The sequence below is a fragment of the Oncorhynchus nerka genome, linkage group LG23 (genome assembly GCF_034236695.1).
Source record: "Oncorhynchus nerka isolate Pitt River linkage group LG23, Oner_Uvic_2.0, whole genome shotgun sequence".
Taxonomy (NCBI): Eukaryota; Metazoa; Chordata; class Actinopteri; order Salmoniformes; family Salmonidae; genus Oncorhynchus; species Oncorhynchus nerka.
In genome coordinates this window covers 28,698,945-28,708,602 of record NC_088418.1, presented here as the reverse complement: position 1 = coordinate 28,708,602, position 9,658 = coordinate 28,698,945, and the positions used below count along the sequence as shown (strand labels likewise).

General features: G+C 40.0%; 1 protein-coding gene across 1 annotated transcript; it reads right to left on the bottom strand.

Moving 5' to 3' along the window:
- Positions 1 to 4,036: 4,036 nt before the first annotated feature.
- Positions 4,037 to 7,744, bottom strand: ccr10 (chemokine (C-C motif) receptor 10). The gene is made up of 2 exons (XM_029628776.2): positions 7,623 to 7,744; positions 4,037 to 5,528 (listed from the first exon to the last, which is right to left on the bottom strand). The coding sequence occupies exons 1-2, from the start codon at positions 7,717 to 7,719 to the stop codon at positions 4,255 to 4,257; spliced, it is 1,371 nt and encodes a 456-aa protein (XP_029484636.2). The 5' UTR covers positions 7,720 to 7,744; the 3' UTR covers positions 4,037 to 4,254.
- Between the last annotated feature and the right edge of the window lie 1,914 nt (positions 7,745 to 9,658).

Genomic DNA, 9,658 nt, shown 5'->3' with positions numbered 1-9,658 from the left:
GTTTTTAATAGTTTCTTGCTACTGTCTGTTGAGGAAGTGGGCATTATGGAATACATTGGAGAAGGAACGGAGAATTAATGAGAAATCAGAACTATGGACAATGGGAATAAGTAGGTAAATGTACAACCTATCAATGACAAAAGAAACAGTGCAGAGGTAGCCTTAAGATAACATTAGGTATGTGCATGTTACGTACTAGACAGACTGCTAGCCAGCTATTTTCAAAACATTGGATTACCAACTTAAGCGGTGATGTCTCAGTTTGCACATTTTCAGATGGACGTATATACACTGAAAAAAAATAAAAATGCAACATGCAAAGTGTTGGTCTCATGTTTATAAATAAAAGATCCCAGACATTTTCCATACGCACAATAAGCTTATTTATCTAAAATGTTGTGCACCCTGGTCCTTCCCCCGCTGCCTCTGTAACAGTTTATAAATTCCTCTTTAGAAAACATTTTAATTCAGCCTTTGTGGTTTGGTAAGTATAGTGACTACTATTGCTTTAATTTATTCATCAAACAAATGGTATTTTTTTCAAGACAAAGGAGATGATTGTGGACTACAGGAAAAAGAGAACCGAGCACACCCCCATTCTCATCGAAGGGGCTGCAGTGGAGCAGGTTGAGAGCTTCAAGTTCCTTGGTGTCCACATCACCAACAAACTAACATGGTTCAAGCACACCAAGACAGTCGTGAAGAGGGCACGACAAAACCTATTCCCCCTCATGAGACTGAAAAGATTTGGTATGGATCCTCAAAAAGTTCTACAGCTGCACCATCGAGAGCATGCTGACTGGTTGCATCACTGCCTGGTATGGCAACTGCTCGGCCTCTGACCGCAAGGCACTACAGAGGGCAGTGCGAACAGCCCAGTACATCACTGGGGCCAAGCTTCCTGCCATCTAGGACCTCTATACCAGGCGGTGTCAGAGGGAAGCCCTAAAAATTGTCAAAGACTCCAGCCACCCTAGTCATAGACTGTTCTCTCTGCTACCACACGGCAAGCGGTACCGGAGCGCCAAGTCTAGGTCCAAGACAGCTTCTACCCCCAAGCCATAACACTCCTGAACATCTAGTCAAATGGCTACCCAGTCTATTTGCAGTGCCCCTCTCACCCCCTCTTTACACCACTGCTACTCTCTGTTGTCATCTATGCACCTACATGTACATACTACCTCAACTAACCGGTGCCCCCGCACATCGACTCTGTATTGGTACCCCCCTGTATATAGTCTCGCTATTGTTATTTTACTGCTGTTCTTTAATTTCTTGTTACTTTTCTCTTATTCTTATCTGTATTTTTTTTTAAACTGCATTGTTGGTTAGGGGCTCGTAAGTAAGCATTTCTCTGTAAGGTCTATATATATGTATTCGGCGCGTGTGACTAATAAAATTAGATTTGGTGGATGGAAAGAGTCATTTATATATATATATATATATATATATATATATACTTGATACTTAGCTTGATACTTCAAAGAAAAATTATGGATAGCTAATTGAAAAGAAAAAATACCTTTCTGAATTTTGAAGCCTTTAATGGACTTTTTTTCAATACATAAATGCTTGAAAAATCTCAAAATGTGACGTTAGCTACCAAATAAGTTGTTTTTGGCAAATTATCCAAAAACAACTACAAAAACGCCATTCCTTTCCCAATAGGCTGAACAGGTGTAATGAACGCGTGTAAAAATGCCCATAACAAATCACCTGTCAACACACACTGAACAGGTTAATAAATCACGTGTACAAAATCAAGTGACACTTGAAACAAGCAAGTGAAAAATAATTGCAAGTGTTAAGACTTGTTCCGGGTAAAACGATTTGAAACTCTTGGACTTCCATACTAATACTTTGTCAAATAAGCTTTTAATTTGACATGTCAAATAACACAGTTTAATTGTAGAATGTTGTGTTGGACCGAAACATCTGGGGTACCTAGCTAGCACCAATACAACCAGCCTGAAAACAATGACCTGTAGAAGCTGCAGTCATGTTCATAATTCTTAGGAATGTTTTAGGAATCCTTGTCAGTAAGTATTAGCTAGGTAGCCACTTGTTGTTCGCCTATTGAAATTGAACTTCAGTTCATGAAAATAAATAGCTAGCCAGCTACTAAACCGTGTAACGAAAAGCTAACGTTATAAGCAGTCAGCTACCTTCATGAGGCTAGCCCGGACAAAGGTTATGTGTTGTGAAGCTAGCCACAATAAGGATTAGGCACAATATTTTTTTTAAATTTGCGGTTTGCCTTCCAAATAAAAGCACCCCTTTGTAATACAGAAGGTTACAATTGGTGGAATCATGCCATATTTTGACTAGATAATGTGAAGCAATGAAATGGGGTATCAGTCTACTAGGTGAAACCCACAAAACACAACTGTGAAGAGTTTACGCAAACATTAGCGTTGTAGCTCATCGCCGGACTGTGACTGTGTGAAATCACCTTCCCAGTCAGCCTATTGTGTGCATTGACATTCATATTGCACTGTACATGCTTTACCTAAGGATTCGGGCTCAATGACATGGAGTATCAGTCTAGTCAATACCCAAGATATTTTTTTCCCAATGTCCTTCTCAGAGTTATCAGACTCCAAAACATCCAGGTTGTATTGTTTTTCCTCTGGAATAGTGTTCAATACACATACGTTGACAATACATTTGGCTCAATTCACAGTTGTTTCAGAGTCCCACAATAAGAGTTATGACGCTAATGTTCTCTGGGTGTCACTGAGTAGTCTAATAACCCATGTCATTGATCCACAATCCATAGGTAAGGCTGTACAGTGAAATAAGCATTTATTTATTTTATTTTTTATTTCACCTTTATTTAACCAGGTAGGCTAAGTTCTCATTTGCAACTGCGACCTGGCACATAAAGCGTAGCAGGCCTCCAATGCAATTCTAAAGTCATACAGTGTGATTTCAACAGATTTTTGTCGAATTAACAAATGATTGTCTTTTGTTGATTTTATATAACATTCCATCCTCGTTTAGCATTGATCTATTCAATTATGGCATAATTCTACTATTTGTATTCATTTGCATCGCCGTCAATTACATACTTTTATTTTGAAGGCAAAGTCCACTATTGTGGCTAATCCTTATTGTGGCTAGCTTCACATCGATGGGTCCGAACATTAATCAAATAAGAACTGTCTTATAAATTCGGGTTATTTTAGATGATGACAGGCAGGTTGTAGTGGTGCTAGCTAGCTACCTCAGAAGTTGCGGTCCAACACAACATTCTACAATTAAACTGTGTTATTTGACGTGTCAAATAGTGTAATTTTACGGGTCAAATAATGTTATTTGACGTGTATATTTTTTGACACGCAAAGACCTAAACGGTGTTCCGTAATGAAGCAGCTAGCACGTTTACAGTAGTTGCCTTGGTAACTAAACAAACAGACTTGCTGGTTCATCAAACAAAACCAATCAGTCCTAGATTGCTGTTATGAAAATTGAATTCAACAATGCCAATAATGTTTTCAACTCTAATGTTGCTTTCAAAAGCAGCTCAAACATAGAACATGTAAGAATCAACTATAGCCATTGAATTCTACCGTGCTGTGTTATAGCGAAATAGAATGCCCTTGAAGCCAATCAGAAACCAGTATTCAACAATGCCATGCTACACATTTTGTTTAAACAGTTGGCCTTAAAGACACACCATAACTACATGATTCTATAATATATGAGGACAGTCTATATTGCACTTGTTTGAACATATCTTCACATAATAATTATTTCAGACATGTTCCATCAACCATTGAATATTACATTGGCATTAATAATTATTATTTACAACCTTATGTTGTAAAATTGTAGTACATACATGCATACTATATTTAGTATTTCTAGTATTAGTGTATGTACTATTTTCAAAAAGATATGTTTCTGTTACAAAGATAAGTGAGGCAAATATTATATTTATATATTTCTATTTAATATATTAATATTAAATAGAAATTCAGGCCAAAATATCACATGAAGCATATTCATATTTTAATTTTTTTTATAGCATAATTTCAGGTAGAGCTGTCACAAGTGGAAACATACAGTCACAGTCCCACAAGCACTGCTTGATTACAGTAATACACAATTAATGCGCATAAGATATATTATAAAAGTGGACACTAAAGTGAAATACAATTGAATAGAATTAATTATCGATTAATGCAAATCTTAACATGAAATATAAAAGTGAGTCCTGATAAGGATCACACAAGCTATACAAAGATTGGTTTAGACCGGTTTGGTTTTGGAGGACTGAAGCAGGCCATCTGAGGGCAGGGTAGGCCTACTAGGGAAGAGAAACACCTTGGTCGGGCCAGAGGGATGGCTTGCTGTTGGAGGCTGATATTTGATGCTGTGTGCCAGGGTGTCGGGGGGTAGGAGCAGAGGTGAGGTGGGCGGCAGGGGGGAGAGCGTGGTTAAGCCCAGGGAGGAGGGTGACCCCGAGGTACAGCTCTCCAGGTGAGGCCCAGACACGGCCCAGCACAGGCAGCCAACGCCGTGGAGCAGCTTCAGAACGTCGCCCCTGAAGCGGACACCCACCAGGGCATAGAGGAGGGGGTTGAGACAGCAGCGGGTATATGCCAGGGTGCAAGTCACATACTCCCTCAGCAGTGTGGCAGCCCACTGATTGCAAGTCTGCTTGGCAGCCCCTGGCCCTGCCACCTTGAGGGAGAGCACCACGGTGTAGGGAAGCTGGAAGAGCAGGAAGACGGCCACCAGCACCACCATCAGCCTCAGGGTCCGCTGGCGCCTCCAGCCCCCCCGCCCCTCACACAGCACTCGGCCAATCAGCGAGTAGCAGGCTACCATGACAAGGAAGGGCAGGCAGAAGCCGGCAATCTGGGTGCAGCGGGTGGCCGTCTTGACCCGCCAGCTCTCCTCCACCCACACGTTCATGCCGCAGTGCGCCCCCCCCTGTTCTCTTTCCACCCCGGAGAAGAGGATCTGGGGCAGGCTAAGTAGCAGGGCGGTTAGCCAGACGCCCAGCGAGGCCAGCTTGCCACCCGTCAGCATGCGGCTACGTAGCCTCAGCACCTCCTGGGTCCGAGCCACCACCACGTAGCGGTCTACACTAATGCAGGCCAACAGCAGCAGCCCGCTGTAGGTGTTGACAGCGTAGCTAGCATGCGTTGCCTTGCACAGGGCATTGCCGAAGGCCCAGTGGCCCAGGAGGGTGTCCCCAGCCTGGATGGGCAGGGTAAGGAGTAGGAGGAGGTCGGCTAAGGCCAGCTGGAAGAGGAAGATGTCAGTCATGGAGCGGAGACGCAGGCGGCGGTAGAGAACAAAGGTGGCGATGACCAGGGAGTTGCCGAGCAGGCCCAGGAGAAAAACCAGGAGGAAGACACAGGTCTGGAAGACCTTGATGGTCAGCTGTTGCTCGCTGGCTTCGCAAAGCTCAATGAGCTCGTAGCCTCCGGTGGAAGTGTCGTTGTAGTCGTTGTAGTCCCCTGTCACCAGGCTGTTTTCGTAATCCATGCCAAAAAAGCTTGTGAGATCCATATCTGGGTAACATAATGACAAATCAGTCACAGCAGCACAGAGAGTTAGCCTATCCACAAGCAGTTAGCCTATCCACAAGCAGTTAGCCTATCCACAAGCAGTTAGCCTATCCACAAGCAGTTAGCCTATCCACAAGCAGTTAGCCTATCCACAAGCTTCGTAGGCTATTGATATTTGTAAGATAATGTCAAGTTGAGGCTTGTGAGAGATAGGATTTACACCTTGGTATTCAGGTCTAACTTCCACACATAAAAAAAAAAAAAGTTAGGATTCATCTTCAAATGGCTTATGCTGTGTAACCCATTTAAAGATGTGACAACTTATTCCAACTACAAGTCCTTTCGAGTACATATTTATTCTACATCTTACAAATGTGTGTTTGCATAATCAAATGAAGCAAATAAACAAATGAGTCATTATGCACATATACCAATACAAATTTGTCCCAAAGTGTGAGTGCTGTTTTCTATCCATTGACAACTTAGGTAAGTTACCATTCTCACACACTTGTCCATAGGCCGCAGCGACACAACGCCATAGGGACACCGTATTGTGTACACAGCCCCACAAATATAGTGTAAATATTCCTATTTCAATAACCTAGAGCTGAAACATTGTCACGAACACCCTGATAATTTTGTGTGGTTTGAGTAAGCAGCCTTATATTTCAGTCATAAGAGAATAGGTTGCGTGCCACCAGCTGCAGTTCGTTGGTGAAAGGGAAACCGTGGGTTGACTAAATGTATAGAAATCAGTCACTGTCGCGTGATACAAGCCTTTAAATTTGCTTTCTGCCACCACCATGTTCCATGACACCTCTGCCACATGTACCTGATAACTGATAATTAGCTGTGTTTTAGTTGTAGATAATATTTCTTATTTATTGCATTCGTGACTTTAGCTTCAGATGGAAACAGGTATAGTCGACTTCAAAGAAAGGTAAGAGGAAACTGAGAGGAAATTATGAATTAAGAATAATCAACTTTTTTGTTGAAAAACTAAGGGCTGGTTTGTTGTTGTAGAATTGTTTTGTTTGTGAATTATTTTATGAGACATTGAGATGGAATCAAGAGGATGAGATTATCTATATCCTAACATTAAATCAATAAACATGCATTTGCTCCACCTGATAGATACTTAACTTTTTTTAAACTTAAAATTAGGATGCTTACAAAGTGTGTTATTAAACAGATGAAGAAGATGTATTATTATTATTATTATTATTATTATTACATTATGCTAGATTTTCACTGCTGTCAAATAAACTCTGAGTCAAGGGCCTAAGGGGCGAATCCTAACTTCCTCTTTGGTGAAACTCTCATGTACGGGAGTCCCACATTCACGTCAATGCATGGCTAAGGGAAAACTCGATTTAAGTAGAAGATTTTTCCGAATCTCCCCCAAGTGTGCATGATTGAACTTCAATTAAGAAATAGCCTACTTCAATTTAGCCTATGTATTACGCAATGTGTCGATATTATGTCCACCTATTTTGCAACAGATGCAACGTTATACTACTCTACTAACTGTTATAATATCAATTTAGATAGTACAGTTTAAAATTGTTGTGAAAAGTCCGACTTAAAAAGAAGAATTCAAATATCAAATCAAATCAAATCAAATTCATTCTAACTTTAACAATTCATAGCTATTACGTTGGCAGCTGAGTGAATTTGGTACTAAAATAATAAACCCTCCGAAAAGTCTATGGATTAGTCAGACAATGAAGCGCACTGGAGAATCAACCACACTACCTTCTTTCATAGTTGTGAAGGTGTGACCATAATCATCACTACTTTTGCATGCACTCGAATAGCAGCAAGGACCATCAACAAGTATATTTACGATATTAATGATAATACTAATAAGAAGTGCTTTTCAAAGTAAGAGTAATGTGATATTATTTTGTCACACAAATATCCCACGGAACACTTGGCACATTTATCTTATTACATCACGTAACTTTTTCCTAATATACTTACTCATTTCTGCAGAACGATACATGTATTTAAAGATTTCATTACCCATAAAGATAATCAACTATATTTGAACAATGTAATAGCCATTTCTTAGTTTCCATTAATTTCAAAACTTACTTCTGCTGTCAACAGTGACAGACATGTCCTGAAGCCCTCCTCTGTAGCAGTGACTTGTTTGGGAGATGTCAATCTCTAGGACACACACCTTTACCATATGTTTGTCTATAGCCTATCAAAGAAGATGTTGCTGACCCCATGCCCCTCAAACTTTTCATGACACTGAAGACATGCACCACAGTGTCAACAAAAAGGATGTTTGTCGTTCACATTTGTTTTTGGGGGGGGTCAAAAGTTGCTTGGCAAAGGTTATTTCCTACAGTAGCAACCTATGTAAACGTTTCATATAGTCACATAATGTAATACGGAGATTAATCTTTATGATTTTACCATCTATTTTAGACCTAATTTCACAAAATAGTACTATTGTTAACTCAATTCAGAAACTCTATCATGTTTATCATTTTTATATCCAGCAGAAATGTCAAAGATTCTGTAAACATTCATTAATGCTAATTGGTTCCTTATAAGTGCCTGTAGAAATATGTGTTATAATGCATGTATAAGGTAAGTGGCTCACAACAACATATGTTTTTATTGTTTGTTGTATGGTGTTCAAGGTCATGTTTAGGTCATACTGGTTTAACTTGGTGCACTGTGGCTGAGGGTTTAGAGTGCATGGGAGGTTTAGGACATGGGTGTTACCTGGTAGCTGTGATCATGACAGTTCACAACCTTTCACTAATCTGCCTGACCCCCATGAACAGTGTTCCCCTAAGGGAGCACCCTAAGGGCAAATCTTACACTGAACTATGCAAGTGATAGAATATACAGTAAGCAACTCTATGGGCAGAAATTGGTTGAGTCAACATCGGGCCAGATTGACTAAATATTTGCCTGGTTTGCAGCCATTTTTTTAGTAAGGTATTAAACCCACAAATAAACTGTCTTGATTTACGCTTTACCTTAATTACCTTTATCTGAACTTTCATTTTATAACTTTGATCTGTCCCCAATGGTCAGTTCCCTGTTGAAAAAAAACATGCAGAACTTAGTTAATCAGTTTGTACTGTTTTTGTCGCATTTTAACCCTGTTTTAACCACAAATCAACAACAGGGTTTCAACGCTTGTTTTATTTCAAGATTAATTAAAGTTTCTTTTGACAGCTTATTCAAATGTCAACAGCAGAAAATGTTATCTGATGTTTTTGCCCTATAAAATGGATAGAAGATGATTTGTGTACCTCCAAATTTCCCACGGGAGCTGTGCATCAAATTCACCACTGCACTGAAATACATCATTACCATGCCCGCTACTTTACTGCGGAGGCATAGAACAGCAAGCTAATGTTTCACTACTGCAGCTTGCCATTTGCTGATAGGGTTAGACACCAAAGTGTTGTGTTTCTGTCTCTTTTTTTTTTTTTTTTTTTGCAAATGGGAAATGTTTTTCAAGTTCACCGAGGTGTGAGATGTGGTTTCTCGTTAGGCTCTGGCCCCACTGATTTGTTTTCTCTACCTCCCTTGTTTTTTTTCTGTACTCTGTGGTTGTCTAGTTGATGGGAACCAACAAACGACCTTCATTTGGTCTACAAGCTGTTTTGAATGCCAATCTTACCTACATGTATTGTTTACTCCAAATGTCAATGTCTCTGAATGACTTAAAGGGATATTTTTTTTCAAAAACATTGTTGAGTATTTTGTTAATCAGTGCAATGTTGTTATAGTCCCAAAACATGGTGCATGTCAGCAGTAAGGTTTCAAGATAGAGCACTTTCATTCAAAATCTAAATTTGTGATGCTTTTTGCATCATCATCACACTTTTTGGTTTGTACTAAAAGTGCTCTGTTTTGGAAACTTTACTGCTATGAATTTACTATTTATTTAGGGTCTCAGGAGTATTGCACCTGCATTCTTAAACTCTTGATGGGGAGATGGTCAAACTTACCCATTGGTCGCACTCAAACCTAGAATTTATTACACCGCGATACACTATGTTCGATGTTAACTACCTCAATGTAGAGCAACATACCACATCAGTCGTCACACCCTTATGAGTTCTCCTATGCAGGAAGTAGACACAATGACGCCACTT

Coding starts and splice junctions, on each gene's coding strand:
- ccr10 (XM_029628776.2), bottom strand. CDS start 7,719: ATGGTAAAGGTGTGTGTCCTAGAGATTGACATCTCCCAAACAAGTCAC. Junction 5,529..7,622: donor TGTCACTGTTGACAGCAGAA/GTAAGTTTTGAA, acceptor TATGTTACCCAG/ATATGGATCTCACAAGCTTT.